The 23,472-nt window shown below is 39.7% G+C and overlaps 1 protein-coding gene and 1 pseudogene across 7 annotated transcripts in view; one reads left to right on the forward strand and one right to left on the reverse strand.

Moving 5' to 3' along the window:
- The window catches only part of PLCH1 (phospholipase C eta 1), a 219,594-nt gene that overhangs the window by 51,554 nt on the left and 144,568 nt on the right, over positions 1 to 23,472 (forward strand). Inside the window, exon 1 of one of the 7 annotated variants that reach the window (XM_043595070.1) lies at positions 9,431 to 9,909. The exons of the other annotated variants lie outside the window; for them this stretch is intronic. Within the exon in view, the coding sequence (XP_043451005.1) occupies positions 9,867 to 9,909 (43 nt within the window). The 5' untranslated portion in view covers positions 9,431 to 9,866. Of the gene's footprint in view, positions 1 to 9,430; positions 9,910 to 23,472 lie in introns of those variants that run through there. 7 annotated transcript variants of the gene reach the window in all.
- On the reverse strand, positions 10,403 to 14,514 carry LOC122492229 (annotated as a pseudogene).

Genomic DNA, 23,472 nt, shown 5'->3' on the forward strand with positions numbered 1-23,472 from the left:
CCAAGAGTCGGTGGCTTAACCAACTGAGCCACCCAGGTGCCCTGTTAAAATTCTTTCTGTTTGAACAAAGGCCCATGTTTTCAGTTTGTACTGGACCCAGAGATTATGTAGCTGGTCCTGCTTAGAGGACTTTTATACTGGGCTAGGAACTTCTGAATCTGATACCGTAGGTACTGTTGTAGATACGGAAACTGAGGCTTAGGGGAATTTAAAATAATTTGGCTCAGGTTGCTGAGCTAGCCGGTGGGAACAAGATTTGAACTTGTGTCGTTTTGATTCCATATCTGATAGCTGTCACATAGTTTTCAACTACTCCGTGCCCCTAACTCTTGCCCCTCTTCTTTTGGTACCATAGGCTGTGTCTCTCTCTCATCCTAGATCTCTGGGCTAATGTGTTTACTAGAAGGCCATTTGGGAAACTTTAATAAGTTGATAATAATTTTTGTGTCAAGGGAACAGCCCGTGAGTAGTTTCCATCTTCATCTTCTCTCAGATTTATAGAGAAAAGACTTCCTGTGGTCGTTCCCTCATTCAGCCTTAACATATACTCCTGTCGCAGTAACTGGTTTTCTTCATGCTCCCCAGTTTTGGATTCCTTCCATCATCCTTTGGGGTCTGAGGTCCTGCTTTATTCCCAGAGTCTTCCTGGCAGTTGGACAGCTTTCTGGAATCTGAGCTTCTGTGTTCAGGTGGGTCTCCCTGCTCTCAGACCTCCTTGGTGCCCACAACTGGCCTGACGCACTCTAGGCCCCGGGAGTGCATCTGTAGACAGGAAATTTACTGTTCCTTTTTTCGGAGTTTATGTTGTAGTCCTCCCTGTGGCTATGTCCCACCTACATAAGATGGCTATTAGGCAGAAAAAAAGATCAATAAGCCAGGATTGTTGTTGGGGGAAATAATAGAAGAAGAAAGGAAGGCTGAAGAAATGACATTACTTGACCCAGGGAAGAGAGACTGGAAAGGAATACGTGGGAAATGCACTGTTGAAGGTGTGGAGGATGACCATATTCTGTCTCATCAAGAAAGCAACAAAGGGGTCGACTTTTCAATTCTGTAGAGTAATTTAGGTTAGGAATTTAGACTGTTGTGATAATGTTTGCATTGTGACATATTGAAAATTGTTACCAGAGAAGTCAGTACAGTCCTTTTCCTTGGTTTTCTTCCAGAAAGAGGGCCGGGGTCTCTCTGCCTCGGTCTTTTAAGGTCATCCTTGCCCTGAAGGTCATATTTTGTTGTTAAAATATCCTTCCCAGACACTATGGGATTAGAGTTTCAGAGGAGTGCATCTTCTTCCTGTCCTTTAGGGTGCTTATGGCCATTCAGTTCTCCCTGGAACCTGCTTCCTGTTCTCAAGAGCGTCTCTGGTCAGCTGCACAGAGGCAAAAACAGCTCTGAAGCAGGCTGGGGCTGGGGTCAGCTGGCTGTGCAGAATGAACCGTGCAGTTTGGTCCCTACTTAACCAGGCCTTGGCTTTGGGTGGCCTATGACACTTTACAGAGATGTGGCTGCTGTCTGTTTGGCCTGAGCTGTTGGGACTACTGACTGCATTCAGGGATATGAGTTGCTCTCCACTCTGTACTCAGAAGAGCTTTGCTTAGAGGGAGGTCATTTAATAACCTAGAATCTCCTTCTCCCCTTTCCCTCACTCCTTTCTCCTATGGTTATCTTTGTGTTTGCACTCCTCGTGGGACCAAGCTGTATAGGTAGTGTTCTGGGGTTCAGTATTAACGGATAAGGGGGTTTGCATTATGATGACCACGTGTGCCTCCCATTTGAATGCACATATTATAATCCCTCTTTGACTGTAAGCCAAGCAATGCCTGGGAAGATAATATCATTTACTTTTTATTAAACTCAGAGATGTCAGATTAAGGCATGTAAAACGTCCTCTACTAAAATATCAGATAGGCACAAGCATGGTTATTATTTAAGCAAATGGTCCTGCTTTGGCTGGAGTGCTGGAGAGTACAAGTACCTCGGGTTAATTCTGGACTCTTACACTCCATCTGTCCAGTCTCTCCTCCCAAGGGGGGAGGTAAAGGGGCTTCTCTGTTCAATGATACACATGTCTCCTGAGTGCTGTGGGGGAGTTTGAATGTGTCACTACTTAAGTTTTGAGAATTTAATTAAAGCTTCAGCCCCAAGAGAAGATACTTGTTTTAATATATGTCACTGTCAACAACTATTAGAGATTCCCATGTGCCTACCTATCTCTGGTTAATTCCCCTCTCTTGATGTTATAATTAACACTGATCAGAACTGATGGTAGATATCTAAACAATTGATGCTGACTTTATAAAGTCTAGGTACCTTTATTTATATCTAGATATGAATTCATGAAACTCAAATGTCAGTTGAGTTTTCACATTTTCCATGTCTCTACCAAAAGCATTTCAAGTGCCTTAAGTGTTCACTGGCTGCAAGCTCCTGGGTTTCTTACAGGGCCTGTATACAAAAACTTGCTCGTGAGGTCTCAGTTATTTGTGGATAGCTCAAACTGAAATCAAGCTCTGAGCCTACCAAGGATTTTATTTTGAATTATATTGACATCTTCATGAAACTGATAGTGATGTGCCTGTAAATTTTTATGCTAACCTATAAAATTTAAAGTGACATGACCAATAGTCATCTTTCAAAAAAAATGAGAATGTTAATTTTAACGCCAAGAGTCTTGAGAGAGAGATCAATAAATCATCAAGGAAACATCATTTCAAAGAGGCAGGGGGGCCAAAGGGTGGCTCATCTCTGTCCTGTGGAACATAGCAATGTTAAATATGGGTAATACTTAGTTTATTTTGGGATTCAGACATTTAAAAATGTGTAGCAATTACTGCCCACTGATGCACATCAGGTATTTAATGAAGGAGAAATCCAAACTGGTTTATTTGACAAGCATGTGTGATCTATAGGACATGTTCCATATCATTAGAATACGTAGTTCTCTGTCTCCAGTGATGAATAAACAGCCATGGTAAGCCTGCTGCCTAAATAGAATCCTTGTTTCTGCCATTCTCAGCATAGTTTAACAGTCATTGGACAGAAACCTGTGTTCCTCCAGATGTTCCTCGGCTCTCAGATGACATTTTTGTAGTGCACTGGGTTTACAGTTCTTGGTTATACTCTATTGTCTAGCAGTTATTTCTTGCTGGCAGTAATGTTAAGGGTGTATACACGATATGGGGGAAGAACCCTGTGTTTGGATTAGAAAGTCCAGTTTCAGGTATTCCCTCCCACCCTGCTGTTACTTTTGTGATCTTGGGCAAGTCATGAAGAGTCTCTGAGGCTCAGCTTCCACGTCTGTAAGGCAAGATGATCCTGGTCCTCTCCCACTTCATATAGTTGTCAGGTTCACTGAGGCATCTGTTCCTTAAAGGGCTTTGTAAGGGATAGAATGGAAAGCACCACACAGGAGTGGCAAGGTTATGATTACCGCCACTGAGCGTTTAAGGACATTACATACCCCTTTGTGGAGCACCTTAACTTTTTCTTTGAAGGTGAACTCATGGTAACATTCCGTTTTGTTCCATGGCACTTGATGCAAAAGCTCTAGCAGTTTTCTGGGATAGTCCTGACAGGAGTTTCTGAGCTTCATATAATAGTGATCTCCTTAAATGCATTGGTGATGAATAGGTCGTGGGTGTGTGCTGTGCTGGTTTGAGTGGATATAGTAGCCCTACTCTTTTTAATCCATGTAACTTCAAATCTGCAACGACTGCAGCAGCTTTCCTTAGTTGAGTCCATTGTAAATATAAACCAAGAGCAGATTTCCAGTGCTATCCCATAGATTAATAGACCCTCAGGGGCAAAGGTCTCTACCCTTCAGTTAGCTGCTCTTCTTTGATGTCTGTGATTTGCATAGACCCACTAATTGGATGGCGCTGCCCCTACTTGAGAGCCAGGTATTGCCTAAGAGAGCTAGTAAGTACAGATGGTCTGGAGTGGTCAGGGGATTTTGTTGAAGGACTGGTGCCCAGTGTCCCCAGAATGACCTGAGCCAGCTTGGGGTGAAGAAGGGAGGCTCAGGCAGAATAATGCCGCAGTGGAGGATCCCCCTGACTTACCGAAGCAAATGTGCTCGCTCATCCTGGTAGCATGGATCTCCCTGGAGCATCCATTTGGGGGTATCCTGAAATCTAGCTCTTTAAATTTGTATGTATGTATAGGATTCTTGTTGGGGTTTCATCTGTTTGTGTAGTTATATGGGTGATTTTGCTATATTATATTGAGGATTTGGGGCTCCCTGTGTAGTTGAGCGCACAGTGAGATTTCATAAAAGGAATTAAGCTCTAATAGTTCTATGTGCTGCTGTACAAGGCTTTCAGATGAAAAAATAGATAGCAGGATCTCTGTACTGCCTTATGTGGTGAAGAGCATTGGTCCTGAATACAGGCTGTGGGGATTCAGATCTCAGGTCTATGACTCATTTGCTGGGCCAGCTCAGGGAAGTGACTTGACTTCTCTCTGCCTCAGTTTCCACATCTGAAACTAGAGAAAGGATTATACTTAATTCACTTGTACAGGCATTGTAAGGATGAAATAAGGCATGTGCAATGCTAGGAGCAGTGTCTGAAATGTAGTCAGTGCTCCATAAATGTCAGTAATTCTCAAAGACATTTCTTCATTGTTTCAATACACCAGTGGGAAGGGATTATTTCTTCCCTAGTTGAGTATTACTAAACTGGCTGTACTCTAAAAAATGTCGTTTTGTTTCCTGAACAAAAGAAGTAAATGCTAGTTCTAAAATATTAAAATATAGTTAAACTTCAGAAGAAAATAAAAATACCTAGAGATATCATTGTTAATCTTTTTCATATATTTTTCTAGTCCTCCATTCTGTGTTTATATACACATTTTACATAATAAAAATCGTATATTTAGTTTGTATCTTTTTTCTTTTTTAAAAATTTTGTTTATCTTGAGAGAGAGAGTGTGTGTGTGTGAGTGTGAGCAGGGGAGGGGCAGAGGGAGGGAGGGAGAGAGAGAGAGAGAGAGAGAGAGAGAGAGAGAGAGAGAGAGAGAGAGAGAATGAGAATTTTAAGCATACTCTGCACTGACAGCATGGAACCTGACATAGGGCTGGAACTCCCGAACCATGAGACCATGACCTGAGCCAAAATCAAGAATTGGATGCCTAACCGACTGAGCCACCCAGGTGCCCCTCCTTTTTTCATATAGTATGTCAGACATTCTTCAGGTAATGCAATGTCTGGAACATTGTTAATGGCTAGATAGAATTCTAAAATATGAATGTATATTTTAGTAATCGTTCTCTTGTTGATAGGCATTTATATTGACAGTTATTTTTATAACTAATACTAATGAAATATCCTTGTACATAGATTTTTATATTTCTCATAGCTTTATGATAGCTTTCTAGCAGTAATGATTATTGACTAAAATAAATATAGACATTTCTATGACTCTTGTTGCATATTGCCTCCTGACTTTGCAATAAGTTTGTTAAAATTTATACTCTTAAAAAATTTTTTTTAACATTTACTCATTTTTTGAGAGACAGAGAGCACAAGCAGGGGAGGGGCAGAGAGAGGGGGAGACACAGAATCCGAAGCAGGCTCGAGTCTCTGAGCTGTCAGCACAGAGCCCGACATGGGGCTCGAACCCATGTAATGCGAGATCATGACCTGAGCCAAAGTCAGACGCCCAACCGATTGAGCCACCCAGGCTCCCCAAAATTTATGCTCTTAACTTACAGTTTATCAGCAGTGTGTGAAAGTTCCTGTGAAATCAACCCTTCACTAAGTTACCTAGGTGCTCTAAGAGTAAAGGACAGGTTCTGTGCAAGGATGTGGCTCGGTACCACCCAGAGGCTCTTTCACTGTGAAGTTACCACTGAGTTCCACTTGCGTTTGTACTACTTTGAATGCACATAAAACTTAAAAAACATAAAAAATTGCATGGCTAATTTGAAATGATGGTTTTCCAGATGATTTTACTTACTAAGCATCTCTGTGTTCCTAAGCCAGAGGCCCTAACAGCTTCTGACAATGAGGAACATTCTCTAATTGGGAGAGTGAAGAATTCTGAATTTAGGCCTGAAATCTTTAGATGGTTTTCATCTGGCCTGAAACATGGAGCCGGTGGACAGGGCCTGACCTAGAGTTAGCTTGGGTTCGAATTCTGCTTCTAGCACAGCTGTATGATCTTGGGCATCTTGTCCAACTTGAATCTGTCTCCTTACCTAAATTTAAAATAAGAATACTAATAGATCTCCTTGCATAATTTTTATGAAGATTAGAGAAGGTAATGTTTATGGTGTTTGGTAAATGGTAGCTTTTATAATAATGGCCTCACGAAGTGATGTGGCTCCCATGTTTGGTGTCAGTAGGCTTTCTAATTGGACTTGGGAGTCTTGAGGCAGAGATATATGCCATGCTTTTGCCCTGAGTTGGTCTCAATTTGGAATTATGTGGCTGGTGAGATTGAGGTGTGTGTGGAGACAGTATAGTGTACAACCTCTTTAGCATGTGACTTAATTAAATAAAGTTATATCCACCCAGTGATTGGAGTGGCCATTCACTTAACTTCTGGATACTGCATACTTACTTGTCCAGGTACGGGGAGTTGGCTCTTGGCCTATACTAGCTCATTTACCCTTCAGAAATACCCTATGAAGTGGGTGCTACAGGCTCCACATGAGGATATTTTAGTCTCAGAGAGGCCCCCTCAGTTGGGTTGTCAGATTTAACAAATAAAAATATAGGAAATTTTGCATGGGACATACTTATACTAAAAAATTTTTGTTGTTTATCCAAAATTTGAATTTAACTAGGTGTTCTGTTTTACCTGGCCACCCCACCCGCAACTCCGCAAGGTCATGAAAGCTGGGACTCAGATTTTCCTCCATCTGACTCTGAAGCCCATGCTGTAGCCTGTTACTCTGTGATGTTTCTATAAGAAATCTGAAGTAGAACTCAGGTGTGAAAGGTGAGGAAAATGTCGTCAGATGGGGCTTAAAGTCGTTCACTCATTGTAAATTGAGAAGCTGAACTCGGAGACACTTTTCTTTTTCACTTGATTGGTGGAAGAGAATTTCCTATTAGGTCTAATGATTAGAAATTGGAGACATCTAATGAGGTACCTATTTTGTATGCCAACTACTGTGCTGGAACTAATCTGGAAAATGCTCAGTCTTTTCAAATGAGAATTTCAGGTAAGAAGTTAAAAATTCTAAAGCTGTATGGTTGTTGGGTGACCCAGTCAAAGGAAGCATCACCACCCCTTAAAGCCTGTTGACCTCGACTTTATACATGACCTTCTGCTGGGAGAACTCTGGGGAGTAACTAGGGGGCAATGTGTTAGTCATCCAGTGTCTCTGCCAACCCTAGAATAGGTGTTTCAAAGGAGTCTTTCAAATGGGCTGCATAGAGAATTATTTGCTGCTGCTGAAGAATTGGATATTTAATAAGGTGTAGATATTTCTGAACTCTAAAAAATCCTTGAGTTTTCCTTGGTGGTCAAATGAATACTCATGGGCCATGCCTGTTTTCTAAAACCTCCCCCGCCTGCTCTGTGGAGCTGCTGAGTGCTCACCATCACATTCAGGATAAACCTGAGGCACTGCCCATCGCTGTGGTGGTGGGCTTCATGTTTGAGCCTTTCTAGGGAGGAGCCTGGGGAGCTTTGATGGCTAGAGGGCCAGAAGCATGAAGAACCTATTGGGAGAAAACTCCCTATGGATGAGGAGGGGGAGGAGCAGTTTGCCCCCTTCCTCTCTCCTGACCCTACCTTGTGTTAGCATCACAAGATTGTGGTGGGGAATCTTTGGAAGGGAAAGGGAAGGGAGATTTTTCCCAGCCTCCCTTGGGAGCACTTTGGCCTCCATCTCTTTCCTGGATGCAGTGAGAGATTGACCGAAAGATGCCTTTTGCTTTTCAGGTGGCTTTGGTTCTGATAAGTCACAGGAATTAGAAAACCCATCACTTTGCACAAATTTTGTGTTATGGGAACACAAATCTTTTGTATAAGATTATCTGGTAGTATTAAACGTTTGAATTTAACAGGAGTGAGAATTTCTGAGATACCTCACATTTGGGGGGTACCACTCTACTTTCAAAGTACTGGTTCATTAAGACTAAACAATGAACCCCACTGCATTTCTGTGTTGATGTAAAGGATTTCAAGACTAATAACCATAGTATGATAATCATAATATAAAATAATTGATTCTAAGCACTTTATGTGTATTAAATTCCTGCAATAACATTTGAAATGGGAACTATTATTATGCCTATTGTGCAAATAAAGAAATTGAGGAGCAGACCATTTAAATAACTTGCCCATGGTCACACAGATGGTTGGTGGCAGAGTCAGGATTTGAACCCAGGCAGATAGGCTCATAGACTCTTAACTGCTATTTTGGGTAGGTGTATCTCTCTCTCTCTCTCTCTCTCTCTCTCTCTCTCTCTCTCTCTCTCTCTCTCTGTGTATATCAGATGCAATCTTGCAAGAAGGATCTCCTAATTATATGTACTTGCACATACATCTTTGACATTCAGATTTCTCAGAGTGTTTAAGAGTAAACAGTGGGGTTTGCAAATTGGGTGAGGGGCAATTCAGTTGGGAAACAGGTGAACAGGAATGGAGTAGAACTTGATGCCTCTGAGGAGAGGGATGGGTTAGTGATCTGGGCTATGTGGTCCTAATGGGAGTGGAGTAGAGGGGTTGATGCTGGCATGTACAGAATGGGTGGTAATGGGAGTCTCAGGGGCACAGCTGAAGCTGGAGAGAAGAAAATGGCAAGGGGCCCTGATAGTAGAGAATTCTGGAGTGAGGGAGTTAATGCTCAGGATGGAGAGACCTAGTTAGAGCTTTTAAATGCAAGACTACGGTAAATTGCTTTGTGAAAGACTTGCCTGCCTGTTTTGTCTGTCTGTCTACCTATCTCTGTGAAGAAGTTGATTAAAACATACAAATAATTCTTATGTATATTTTAGGGAAAATTGTACTTTAATAATATGCTTGTTCATTCACTAAAAACTGGCTTTCTCAGACCCATTCTTGCTACTTCCCTTACCCACAGGCATGTGATTTTTACCTGAGAAGTAGCCTTTACTGCCAAGTATTTTGAAACTGTCACCTCGTTCAATCTAAGTTGGAAACATTCCAGTCTTTTCTGTAATCATTGCTACGTTTGTGTGTGGAATAAGGACAAAAATCAAGGAAAAGCTTCAATGCTGTCAATAATATGTGCTCACCCTGACTGGCACAAAAGTAGTGTACAGTGTAGAGGACCACAGATAGCTTATTTTTTAATGGCTTGTTTTTGCCTCCAATGGAGTGATGTTTGCTTCCGAGAGTGTGCGTGTCTGTGTGTGTGCTTCTGTGTGTTTCTCTGTGTGTGTGCATGTTCATTTTCTGCATTCAGCCTGCGTCACTACCATGGTAATCAGTGTTTCTCAATGGCCTCTGTAGGTGAGGAGGGTTTCTTTGATGGTTAAAGACCTACACTTCCCAGACATTAAATGTGCATAATGCCTGGAGGGTTTTAAGCCCTGCACTAAGCATGCATGTCTCATACCCAAAGTAGCCACAGCGCCTGCATTCCCACAATAGCGGCAGCCCTGAGCAGATGCTTCCAGTGTTCTTAGCTGGCTGTGCTTTTCAGTTTGGGACAAAGTTCTATAATCATATCTCATGGATTTATTTTCTCCACACTGTAAAGCCTGGATTGTGAAGATCTCCTCATGCCATAAAGGGCAGAATGAGCCAAGTTCCTGGGGCTGCTGAGGATTTCTTTGCCTTTTTTTTTTTCTTTTCCTTTTTGGAGATGTGTATCAGAAAAAGGCTTTGCCTTTAGAGAGAAATTTTACTGCTCTTGCCAATAATGTATAACAATATTAAATTTAATGGCAGACCTTGAAGTGTATAAAAACTTGAGTCCAGAAAAAGGTAAGAGTCATACTACTAATTTTAAGGTAAGTGTAATAGTCCTAGTAAAAGATGGTAAATATTTCTTATTTTATCTTATGTTTAATTAAGTTTAAATATTTATTTGAACTCTTGACAACATATTTGAGGTATTCTATTTCGATATGAGATGAAAAGGTAAAGTATTTTTGATCAGGCAAAGTGTTTTTTTCTTGCCAATGTGTACTTTTTGTAACAGTAGAATTTGCATGCTGATGAATTGGGAGTACGTTGTAATAAAGTGGTCAGTGACAAAATCATTTGTATTCTTAGGTTACAAGTCAAGGATATAGATGTGCTTAAAAATTTTGTGTGCCTGACACTTAGGAATAGTGAGTTTTAATTTTAACATTCCAAGTCTTATTCAGTTTGAAAATGACTAAAGCTGTATTTTAACTTTTTACAATAATCTGGACAGAATCATTCCCAATTTGTATCAATTAAAGATGGTCATGGATAGTGAAAATAATTAGCTTTATAAAATGACATGGTATAAGTACTCAGCATAGATAAAATGGAGGCAGAATCCATGTATCATGTTCTTAGAGTCTGTCAGCTCCTGTAGCATGAGAGAAACATTTGAAAGTGTGAGTTAGGAGATCAGAAATTTAAAATAGATGGACACTGTTCTTGAATTATAAGAAATATTCCTGCCTGTTCAGACAGAATAAATGACACGTCAAGAAATGTCTTCTAAACTTGTCTTCAAACTGAAATTCGTCTGTCATTTCAGATTATTCATGTGTGTCTACTCAAATGTGACTTTATCATGCCAGTGCGCTGAGAGCCTGTCTTGAGATTGTTGCTAGTTCATGGTATCAACTTCAGTGTGTCATGTTCACAGTAACCAGCATTGATGCTTCCTTTTTATTCAAAATATAGATCATGGATGAGATTTCTGAGCATGACCGAGTTTTCTAAGCCTTGGAAGGATCTTTTATATAGAAATAGGTTAGGGTTTGGGGATTTGGTTAACTCAACATGCAGTTTGTCAGAAGGATTTTCCATTTAGAGTTTTGTCTTAATATGTTTGGCAACTCTTTCGTATGCTGAATATAGGAGTAAGTTGAAATGCACAGCATACTGTCAAGTTTCTCTTGCTTTGCACATCAGGGAAGTAATGATGAAAATGACTTCCATTACTTTGACCATATAATGATCTTTAAGACTGAATTAAAGTTAAAATGAAACAGTATGGACATTTGCAATGAGTTTTTCTAGTCATGTATAAGCTTTTAAGGTAGATGAATTTAAGGTGTCTTGTTTCAGGGTAGATATTTTCACATACAGATGGTCTTACCAGAGATTTTTTTCATGAGCATATATTTCATATGTTACTTAACACATTTTCAATTATTCAGGTTAATGATTCATTTTGCTGAGTGAAAAATTTTTCTCTACTGACTGCCTATCTTGGTATTAATCTTACTGGATAGCAAGACTATTTTTAAAGAAATCTTTCTTCTGAATTCCAGAACAGTTTTAAATGATATATCTTAGATTAAAGAGATCAATTCATTTTCATAGTGTGTTAAAATTAGTAGATTCTAATTTTCACCAAACCTGAGTTATATTTATTATTAAACGATGTTAGTGGAAGTTGTTTCAAATGATGGGGATATAAGGTTGAAAAATGTTCTTTGAGAGCCAGAAAGACCAGAGAGAAGAAACCTGAGTTTTGATGCCATATCTGTAGTGCTAAAACTGTGTTAAGTGTAAAACTCATGCTTGCTCCTATATTGTGTGTATTTATGCATATACTTAAGGAAATACTATTAGCCTCAAAATTTAGTATAACATAATAAGCCTCTGAGTTGGAAGTTATCTCAGTGATTCTTACTACATTCAATATACTGTAAGATACTTGAATTGCAACATAAAAACAGAAGTCAGAAGAAGCTTTAGGCATATAAGGCAAGCGTTTTTATAATCTTGTATGTCTATGAACCCCAACTTCCTTTTTAGCAACTAGGGATAATACTACTTCTTACTTCATAAGGTTATTATAAGAATTACTGGTATAATGCCTCTGAAAGCATTTGGAAGATGGAAAGACCACAGAAATATAAAATGACATAAATATAGAAATAAGGGTAATGCACATTTCATCTACTTTAATTGAAGAGAAATTTTATTTGTTCTGGAGTGCAAATAAAAAACACTTTGACCTAGAACCTTGGTAGCATCTGCCACTAATTTTCCCTTTGGCTTAGTATAACCTACATGACAGCAGGGTGCACACTGTGTATTGAATACCTTATGCTGATGTCAATGTAGGAATGAGTCCTAGATTTCTAGAGCAGGAAGAAACCATAGCAATCTTACTCTTTTAAGGAGGAAAAAACAAAAACAAAACAACCAGGCTGTACATTTTCCTCTGTGACATGAAATGGATCTGTGGCTGGAATTGAGCCCTCTTATTCCCAGATGATGATGGCTGGACCTACTCTTTTTAATCAAACAGATTTTTGCTTTTAGAAGATGCTAAGCATTTTAGATACTTGTGATTTCTCTCTTTATGTCATTTGAATTCTTTGTACAAGGGAGGGGAAAACTACTTTGTACAAGGGAGGGGAGTTTCTGTTGGAATCCATAACTGCTACTAGTTAATTGGTACAATCAAAGATGTATTGAATGCTTTATGTACAAAATGCTGGTAGGGGATATGAAAGTGAATAAAAGTATTAACTTTTTTTTCAGTAATTCATAGTATATTGCAAAGACATGCTTATATCAATGTAATTATGGTAGCACTGTAATAGAGGAATATATTCCAGTGGTAGCTTGAGCATAGAGAAGTAAGCAAAGGATTTCTGGAGGTTGAAACATTTGACTAAGCTTTGAAGAATAAGAAGGATTATATCTGGTTGATAAGCAAGGATTGAAGATGAAGAAGTAGGCCAGGGCCAGGTGTTATACTAAAGACCTCATAATCCAGGCTAAGAAATTTGAACATTATCCTCCTTCCCTCACCCCCCACTCCAGAGGAGAAGGTTTTAAGCTGGGGAGAGATTAATCTGATTTGAATTTCAGAAAGATCTCTCTGACAACAGTTTAGAGACTGAGGGGAGGGATGAAGCTAGAGCAAGGGAGACCAGAAGGCTCTTGCAGTAAATAGGTGAGAACACAATGGTCCCAAGTTTCTTAGCTTAGATCTTTCATGAGAAAACACGGGACTCTGAAGTCTACATTGCTGTCCTTTGCCCCTGATCAAAGCTGCTCTAGAATTCACCCTGCTTCTTCCTTCCACATTTTATCCGATCACTGTCTTGCAATTGGAATATATTAGCTACAAGTAGGTAATATTACCTGATGTGAAATTTAACATTTCCGCTCCAAATTTCTGACCTCTTACTGTCTATTAGTATTGTGCCTGATTATGTACCTGTATTTCTTTTATGGAGAACAGAAAATATTTTTCCCAGGAAGCTCAGAGAACCCCAACTCAACCTTTTGTTTTAGGTTACAAGACATTGATTTGAATGTTGTCATGAAACTTGCATAATCAGCTCAAATATAACATTAGAGTAGGGAGGTCAGTGATCATTTCTTGGTATTTAACTTTGTTAAAAATTATGATTTCCCTATTTCACAAAAAGGGTAAAGCTTATGATACTGTGTACTTTATTCTGTTCCATAGATCAGTTAGTCTAGTTCTGAACTATCTAGTAGGGCAAGTTCTTTATCATTGTTCTCATTTAAATTTTTTTCTCTTTTCATGTGTTTTTTTGTTCTAGATGATTTTAGAAATAGCCTGGAATGTCCCCAAAGTAATTCTGTTAGGATTTTTTTTTAATTGGAATTGCATTGCATTTATGGAATAACTGAGGAGAATCACCAACTTTAAGACACTGAGTTTTGCCTTTGAGGAACAAAGTAGGACTCACCAAATTTTAAGTCTTTTTTCACATCGATGAGGATTAAGAGTTTTCTTCATGTAGCTTGTTTACATGTCTTGTTAGGTTTATTCTTGTGGTTTCAGTTGGTATTATGAATAGATTTTTTTCAGTTACCTTTCTCTCTTTCTTTCTTTCTTTCTTTCTTTCTTTCTTTCTTTCTTTCTTTTTCTGGGAAAATAACTTTATTTGGGGGTGTGGGGTGTGGGCAGATGTATAGTCCCAGAATTTCTAGAATTGCTTCTTGGTGCCAGTGGCCTTCATGACTTTGAGCATGTTGAAGTGCACACTCTTGCTTAAGGACTAGCACTCGCCCACTGTAACAGTGTCACCATTCTGAACATCCCTGAATCGGGGACAGGTACACAGACATGTTCTTGTGTTTCTCAAAGCAGCTGTACTGTCAGATGTAGTGGAGGTAGTCTCAGGGGATGACGGTGGCCCTCTGCATCTTCATCTTGGTCACCACATCAGACAGAATCTGCCCTCAGATGGCATTACCAGTAAAAGGGCATTTCTTGTCAATGTAGGTACCCTCAGTGGCCTCCTTGGGAGTCTTGAAGCCCAGACCCATGTTTTTATAGTACCATGGGAACTTCTACTTGCCAGTTTCTCCAAGCAGCATTTTCCTCTTATTTTGAAAGGTGGTTGACTGTTTTTGGTAGGCACGCTCCATCTGAATGTCCACCATCTTCCGAGAAAAGAGTTACATTTTCTTATGTTTAAGACCAGTTGAAAATCTTTCAAAAAAATTTTTTTTTTTAAATTTTTTTTTTCAACGTTTATTTATTCTTGGGACAGAGAGAGACAGAGCATGAACGGGGGAGGGGCAGAGAGAGAGGGAGACACAGAATCGGAAACAGGCTCCAGGCTCTGAGCCATCAGCCCAGAGCCCGACGCGGGGCTCGAACTCACGGACCGCGAGATCGTGACCTGGCTGAAGTCGGGCGCTTAACCGACTGCGCCACCCAGGCGCCCCCAAAAAAATTTTTTAATGTTTATTCATTTTTGAGAGACAGAGAGAGACAGAACATGAGCGGGGAAGGGGCAGAGAGAGGGAGACACAGAATCTGAAGCAGGCTCCAGGCTCTGAGCTGTCAGCACAGAGCCCAGTGAGGGACTCGAACTCATGAACTGTGAGATCATGACCTGAGCTGAAGTCAGACGCTCAACTGGCAACCACCCAGGTGCCCCAAGAGCAGTTGAAAATCTTAAACACAGTAGTATAAAAGAACTAGTACAAGAAGTATGATTTTATCTCTTAGCCCTCTTCACTTCTTTCCTAAATAAATTACTTTTAACTCTTACTATCCTTTTTGTAGGGTTTTAGTGTTCCTTTCATATCTCTATATGATGTACTTACTCTACTACCTATTGATTTTTCAATTTTTGATATTCTCTATTAATTTTCTTCTATGGTAGATGAGGTATTAGCCCACTAGTAGCATCCCCACATCTCTTTCAGTTACTTTATTGGTTGTCTATCTTTGTAACTTTAACAATTCACTTAACTTTTTTTCCTACTCTGCCAAATAGAAATACTCTACCTGTGACCATAGTACTCCCTTTACCCATCCTTTCTCTCACTTGTCTCTCTAACTTCTCATCATTACTCCTTCCATGTTTCAATCATAGGTTGATTTTAAAAGTTTAATATCAATAAGCAAAGTTTACATACTATGACTGCATAAAATTATGTTATTATGACTATATAAATGTTCACCAGAGCAAGTTATCACCTAATTTAATTTTTAATTGCTTAATTTTAATTAAGGGTACTGGTTCAGAACATGGTATCTGAAGAAAAGGTTGGATTCTGGAGATTTCTATACCAGATGATGGCATCAAATTCATTAGAAAAAACTGAGTACCTAAAAGTAATTTTGACAACTAGCAATGTTCATCAGAACTCAATGAGATGACCATAGTTGTTATCTCAACTTTTGGGATGATGAATCTCAGGTACAGAGAGAAAAATAACTTGCCCTAGATCATACTGTAATTTTGTAATTAGTAGAGCTGACATTTGATCCTATGAGCAGACTTTGGAGCCTGGACTTGCAGTCAGTCATGTTCTCTTTCTTAGCCATACTGTTACTTACTTGGAGTTGGTAATATAAATAGGCAAGAAACAATTGATTGTCTTCTCTGTTTAAAAGAAAAACAAAAAGCATTACCATTTCTGTAAAGACATCTTAATTTAACTTCTGCTTTCTGCATATGCTGTTCCCTTGAGTAAATAGACTTGCAAGTGAGTACTTATTGATTAAGAGACAAAAGACTTGTGAGGCAGATTAACAGGGTTTGGTGTAGGAAAGCAGTGGGGTAAGAATGCTTAGGGTGGAGCCAGATCATGCAAAGGTTTTTAATTTATTTTTAAGTTTTTTTTACCTCATGTTTACTTACTTGTTTATTGAGAGAGAGTCCTTGCGAGGGAGGAGCACAGAGAGAGAGAGAGGGAGAGAGAGAATCCCAAGTAGGCTCCATCCTGTCTGCACAGAGCCCAACACGAGGTTTGGTCTCATCAACTGTGTGATCATGACCTGAGCTGAAATCGAGTCAGACTAGCCACCCAGGTGCCCCTAAGCAAGGAAGGCTTTTAATATCCCCCTGAGGAGTTTGGGTTGGATCTAATGAAGAAGGAAAGAAGATGATAAGCTTTGGATTTGACAGGTGATATAAAAGTGGTATTTTAGGGAAAAAGACTGGTATTTTAAGGAAAAAAAAGTGGTATTTTGGGGAGAAAAATCCTGTGAAGGATTGATAAAGGGTCCTGCAATCTACCTGAGAAATTGGTTCAGGCGTATTAAGATCATGAACCCTAGTCATTGAGGTTTTGACAAACAATCCATTACTATCTCTAATTACTTGTCAACAACACAGAAGCTATCATGAGTGAGCTAGAGTTACTTCAGCCATCTCTTTGAAGAAAGGTAAATGATTGTTTCTATTGATCTGTTTAAAGAGTAAGTCATGGTTGTAGATGTGTGTAATATAAGGTTTTCATCTAATTCAGTGACTTGTTGCTTCTTGCTTTTTAAAATCAATGTCAGTACTGTTTGGTTTTCCAGGTAACATGTGAAAAGAAAACTTGACATATACAGCCAGGGGTCTGAGCCCCCCCCCCCCTTCTCCCAAATGCAGATAGGAAATCAGAAGAGAAGGGACAAAATAAGACCCCTTTAAAGGACAGTTGTGATACTCTCTTTTATAGTTTCTCTTTGCACATTTTTTCTCTCGTGTCTAAATTCATTCGTCATTATTTGCTTGTTTCTTTATTCTTTATTTTGAATGTCCAAAATTATACCTGCTGACTGTTTTTAAGAAACCAAGCAATATTGATTTATATTGAGTTCTAAGTAAAATTTCCCCTTGCCTTTCTCACTCCTCAGGTGTAACCACAGTTGATTCTTTTTCACATCTGGACTTACATTCTTCCAGGAGTGTGCATACTTATGTGGACACACATACAGAGGAGCCACACCATACTTCAGGTCTCATAGGGAATTACATTTTTATGTGAGCAACAAGGACAATGAAAAACATAAATTGTGTGGGCCATTTCATAACCTACCTTCCTATTGCTACTTGTTGATCCCCCATATGAACACAAGATAGGACTTCAGCCTGGACTTAGTCACTAAATGCCTCTTATACTGTGAGCAGTCTGCTGGTGTTGAGGTTTTTTGTTTAAAAGATATTTTTAAATTTTTATTTTATTTTTTTTTTTTTGAGAGAGAGAGAGAGAGAGAGAGAGAGAGAGAGACAGAGCATGAGTGAGGGAGGGGCAAAGAGGAAGGGAGACACAGAATCTGAAGCAGGCTCCAGGCTCTGAGCTGTCAGCACAGAGCCTGATGAGGAGCTCAAAACTACAAACCACGAGATCATGACCTGAGCTGAAGTCGGACACTTAACCAACTGAGTCACACAGGTGCTCCCTGGGCACTCAGTCTTATACTGGTTGTGATCAGTCTTCCACAAAGTCCTCCTTTTAGTTTCTAACCTTCCTTGCCTTAGTTTTCTTATTTCCTTTCTCTTTTCACAGAAGTAAAATTTAGAATATATTTATTTATAAAGCTACATGTGAGTCCATGAAGATAAGGATCCATGGTTGGTATTACTTTGGCTCTGATGTATATTAGTTGTTAAGATGCTGGAGCAGTTGTCTGCCATTTATGTTGGGCTAGGGGATCTTTCTAGGATGCCTTCCACGATTTTTCTTGTTCAAATTCAGAAGAGTATCATTAAGAACAAACCCAAAGTTGGGGAGCCTGCTTCAGATTCTGTGTCTCCCTCTCTCTCTGCCCCTCCCCTGCTTGCGCTCTCTTTCTCAAATATAAGTAAACATAAACAAAAATAAGAACAAATCCAAAGCAACACAAATCACAAATATTGGCAGGTCTGGCAAAAGCCCTGAAGATCATAGAGAACGACAAACCGATGAATTCTAAAGTTGTCAATGATCAGTGGAAATGATGCCGTGGGACCTGGCTAACATTCTGTTTCTATTCAGTGGGTGGATATCACCCTTACTTGAAGACAGAGTTCAGTTTTGGTCACTGCATTTAAAGAGGGTGGTGGAGAAAGTGGCATATGATAATGAGTAGCAACAGAATGGAAAATGGGTCCTTTCCATAGGAACAGGTCAAGTTTAAGGGGCTGCATATAACATTTCTTGGTTGAACCACCCGGTTTTATAATTCTGTGGCTTCTAGTTATTGCTTTACTTTTTCTATTTTTCAATTTCTTCTTTTGACTAATATGCGTTTTTATTCCATTCCATTGCTTTATTGTGCTACTTTATTTTGTTTTGTTTTAAAGACAGAGTGTGCATACATGGGTGGGGGAGGGGCAGAAGGGGAGAGAATCTCAAGCAGGTTCCACGCGCAGCACGGAGCCTGACGCAGGGCTCAGTCCCTCGACCCTGAGATCATGACCTGAGCTGAAATTGAGAGTCTGACACTTAACCAACTGAGCCACCCACGCGCCCCTGTTCTACTTCTTTATCCTATACTCATTTATTATTGTCTTTTGGATGCAATTTTAAGTTGACACTTCTTTGTTCAATTTCTTTAATTTCTCATTTACTCAGCACTTAATTTATTTTCTTGTTTTTTATTCATATTGCTATAATCTTCCCCCATTCTCACACACAACCTGTTCTGTTTTTTACTTTATCATTTCTTTGTTTCCTTGTATCCCCAGTGACAAAAGAGGGACACTGGTATCAGGGTGAGCCCCGGAAGTTCTAATCCAGGGTTTACTCACTACTCTGGTACAGTGCGGGGCACAATATGGAATCTGGAGTAAAATAGCAGCAGACAACTGAAAGTTCTAATGACAGGGGCGCCTGGGTGGCTCAGTCGGTTGAGCGTCCGACTTTGGCTCAGGTCATGATCTTGCAGCTTGTGAGTTCGAGCCCCACGTCGGGCTCTGTGCTGACAGCTTGGAGCCTGGAGCCTGCTTCGGATTCTGTGTCTCCCTCTCTCTCTCTCTGCCCCTAACTCACTTGCATTCTGTCTCTGTCTCTCTCAAAAATAAACAAACATTAAAAAAAAAGTTCTAATGACAGCTTAATATTTTAGGTAATCACCTGGGTCAATTTTTCTGGCACTCCTTTTCCTCATTTAAAAAATACTGATTCTTTGCCTTTCAAAGAACTGCGAAGATTAACGAGATGATGAGTGTGACAAGTCTTGCCCAGTGGTTGGTACATAAGCCTTAATTAAATGTTATATCTTTCCCTTAATCACACATACCTGCTCATTTTAGTATCTGTGATACACACAAACACACACACATACACACAGACACAGACACACACACACACCCCTTTCTCTCTGGATTGACAACCTATATCAGTTTTCTTTCTGTCTTTTCCTCTGATCCCTGTATACTTACTCTTTTTGCCTAGTTACTACATACTCAAAACCAAAGTCAAATGTATGACAAAGATGCAAAATAAAAACATCAGGAAACAATAAGTTAAATAAATCCTTAGTTGATTTTAATTAGCAAGATAGATTATTTAGAGTACGTAAATGTGGAAACACATTACCCACTCAATTCTGATAATCACAGCTTACCCACAATACTTCATATCTCCTAAGAAGAACTAATATTTAATCATTTGTTTTAACTTCTTTCATGCTGTTTTTCTTTTTTTTTTTTTCCAACGTTTTTTATTTATTTTTGGGACAGAGAGAGACAGAGCATGAACGGGGGAGGGGCAGAGAGAGAGGGAGACACAGAATCGGAAACAGGCTCCAGGCTCTGAGCCATCAGCCCAGAGCCTGACGCGGGGCTCGAACTCACGGACCGCGAGATCGTGACCTGGCTGAAGTCAGACGCTTAACCGACTGCGCCACCCAGGCGCCCCTCATGCTGTTTTTCAAATCAAAAAGTCGCCTGGCTTCTAATCACTTAGACAATTGCGTAAATTAAGCAAACTGTCCCTTTACCAAAGATAACTTCTAAGTGTTATGTGTTTAGGATTTCCCACAGGCTGGAGGGTTTTTTTTTTTAATGTTTATTTATTTTTGAGAGAGACAGAGACAGAATGTGAGTGGGTTGGGGCAGAGAGAGAGGGAGACACAGAATCTGAAACAGGCTCCAGGCTCTGAGCTGTCAGCACAGAGCCCAATGCAGGGCTCGAACCCATGAGCTGCAAGATCATGACCTGAGCCATGACGCTCAACTGACTGAGCCACCTAGACACCCCTGGAGAGGATGTTTTAAAAAATATAAGAAGAGGGCTTGTTTATCTGTTTTTCAAAAATTAAAAAAAATGAGATATGGTTTATTTTTACCTTACCTGACAGGCAAAGGATTAAAAAACAAACAAAAAACCCCAGATATCTAGTATCAGCAGAGGTATGTGAAAATGGGCACTTTTCTGTACTGCCAGTAGGAATTTGAATTAGTGTTTCTGGATGGCAGTTTGACAGTAAACAAACCCTTTGGCTTGGTGTTTTTACTTTCAGAAGCTTTAAAAAGTACTTGCACATTTGGACAATGATCGGGTGATAGGAATGTTTATTGAAGTTGTTTTTTTTTTTTTTTTGTAGTAGCAAGAAAGGTGAACAACCTAAATGTACACTAGTAGATAGGTTTTATTTTTAATTTATTTTCATTTTTTTATTTTTTAGGAGAGAGAGTACATGAGCAGGGGAGAGGGGCAGGGGGGAAGGGAGGGAGAGAGAGAGACAATCCCAAACAGACTCATACTGTCAGTGCAGAGCCCTGTGCCGGGCTTGATCCCACAACATTGGCATCATGACCTGAGCTGAAATCGAGAGTTGGACACCCAAACAACTGAGCTACCCAGGTGCCCCAGTAGATAGTTTTTTTCCTTAATGCCTAAGTGTATGTGCATAAAAAAGGTAAAGTAAGCTCAAAAGTTTATGCCTTGGACTAGTAGTACCAGTTATCTTTGACTATAGTATTCTGTATGATTTTCTTCATACTTCTTTGTGCATTTATAATTAACTTATATTACATTAATAAAAGATAAAAATCAAATCTGGTTAAAAATCTGGCTACATAGAAAAAAAACCAAACCACTCTTTTGCTGGCTCCCAGCTGTGCTCTGGTTAGGCCAGTGCTATTCTGAGACCCTAGAGGTGGTCTCACTGCTTCCAGCCTCTTCCTCTGGTTCAGTGTCTAATTGCTGTCTTTTGTTCTTTCCCAGTCCTTTTCCTTCAGTGTCGTCCTTTCCCACTGTTTATCTTTTCTGCCTCTCCCTCCACAGCCTTGCTAGTTTACTATGAAACCATTTACAACAATTTGTTCTTTCTTGAAGGCATCCTTTGTTTTTCCTGATATTTCCCTTGTCAGAAATATGATCTCTTCTGCCTCATTAGCACGGTAAACTCATCTTCTATGCCTCAGCTGTATTAGTTAAGGCAGTACTAGCTATTGTAACATTATTAAATCTGTGTATTTCTGGGGCTTAAGACACATTTCTTGCTGCTTTCACAGGTGTTCCTGGATGAGTGGCTCTCTTCCAGGTGGTGATTCAGGGGCTCAGGCTCCTTCTATTTTGTGGTTCTGCTGTTGTCAACATATGACTCACAAGGTTACCTGAGGTGTGTCTCCTCTCCAGGCCACCGAAAGGGGAAAACAAAATAGACAGTCCTGTGCAGATTTTTATGAGGAAGTTCTTAATGGGCAGTGCCTAAATTCTACTGGCTAGAGCCTAAGCACATGGCCAGACCTAACCACAAAGGATCCTGGGAAGTGTAGTCTGGTGTGTGCCCTGGAGGAAGAGGAAATGAATTTTGGTGAACACATAGTAATTGCTGCCTATTAGGCAGAAGCTTAAATCCTAGTTCCAGCCCTGGCTGTGTGTTGGTATGAAGATTAAATTTTGAGGCATCAGACATGAAATAGCTTCATGAATTCTGAAATATTATACAGATACAAGAAGGACAACTTCATGAATACAGATCTCACTGTTTTGCTTTTTTAAAAAAGTGTACCTGACATGTAGATTAGACCAGTAATTGGCAAACTATACCCTGTAGGCCAGACCTGGACAAATGCCTACTTTTGTAAATAAAATATTTATTGGAACACAGCCATGCTCAATAGTTTATGTATATTATAAGGCTGCTTTTGCACTACATGCAAAGTTGGTTGAATGCCACAGAGACTGTATGGCCTGCAGAACCTAAAATGTTTACCATCTGGCTCTTTACAAAGTTTGCCAACCTTTGGACTAGACTGTGAGTGTCTGAGGTCTTATTCATTTGTGTTTAGTAGTGTCTGAGATGTAGCAGATGCTCAGGGAATCTTTACTGAGGGGTTGAAATCTCTTTTTAGAGCTCTGTAGTTCAAAAATTGTGCAGCTGGAAGGCAGTTTCAGGAGGAGAGATGCCTCTCCACTAAAGTGGATGAACACTGTAGGTTCCTTTGCACTCTTTGAATAGCTAAATGGCCATGATAATCAGGCAACCTGAGTTCAGTCCCAGCTGAATCCCCTCTACTGTGCTGCCTTTGCCAGGTTCTTTTCTAAACATAAGTAAATGCCCCTTCTCATCATTATAATTGGAACAGTCACCAAACAGTCATCATTATAGCACATCACTATTCAACTCATTATGGTTGGCAAATATTAAACAAATGATTATTGCAGGGAGTAAAGGGCAGAGTAATGGACAGTTGACTAAGAAATGCTTTCATATTGTAAATGCACTGTCTTCATTAATGTTTGTTTCTGCTTATTACATAGACTGGCTTTTGCTAGCTTGAAGATATAACAGCCTGAACAATGGCAGTGCAAATTTGATGGTAACTCTTTTTCTCTAATGATCGGCAAAATAAGAGTTTCTCTCAGCCAATCAATACAAATTCAACATTTAACATGTAGAGGTATAAAGCTAGATGATTGAGGGGAAGTTTATTGAGCTAGCATTTATTGATGCTTGGTAGCTGTTATGCATCATGCACTGTACCTGGTTCCAAAGATGGTCAGGTAAATAAGCCCATTGTCCCTGCTTGAGGCATGTGTAGCTTAGTGACAGAAGATACAAAAAGGATGGGCACATATCTCCTTACCTTTGAGAGACAGGGAGAATTTTGCTGGGAGTTACTTTTATAGATAGTTAATATCTGGAGTAGCAGTCTCTTTAACTAATAATCAGGAGGT

The sequence above is a fragment of the Prionailurus bengalensis genome, chromosome C2 (assembly GCF_016509475.1).
Source record: "Prionailurus bengalensis isolate Pbe53 chromosome C2, Fcat_Pben_1.1_paternal_pri, whole genome shotgun sequence".
NCBI lineage: Eukaryota > Metazoa > Chordata > Mammalia > Carnivora > Felidae > Prionailurus > Prionailurus bengalensis.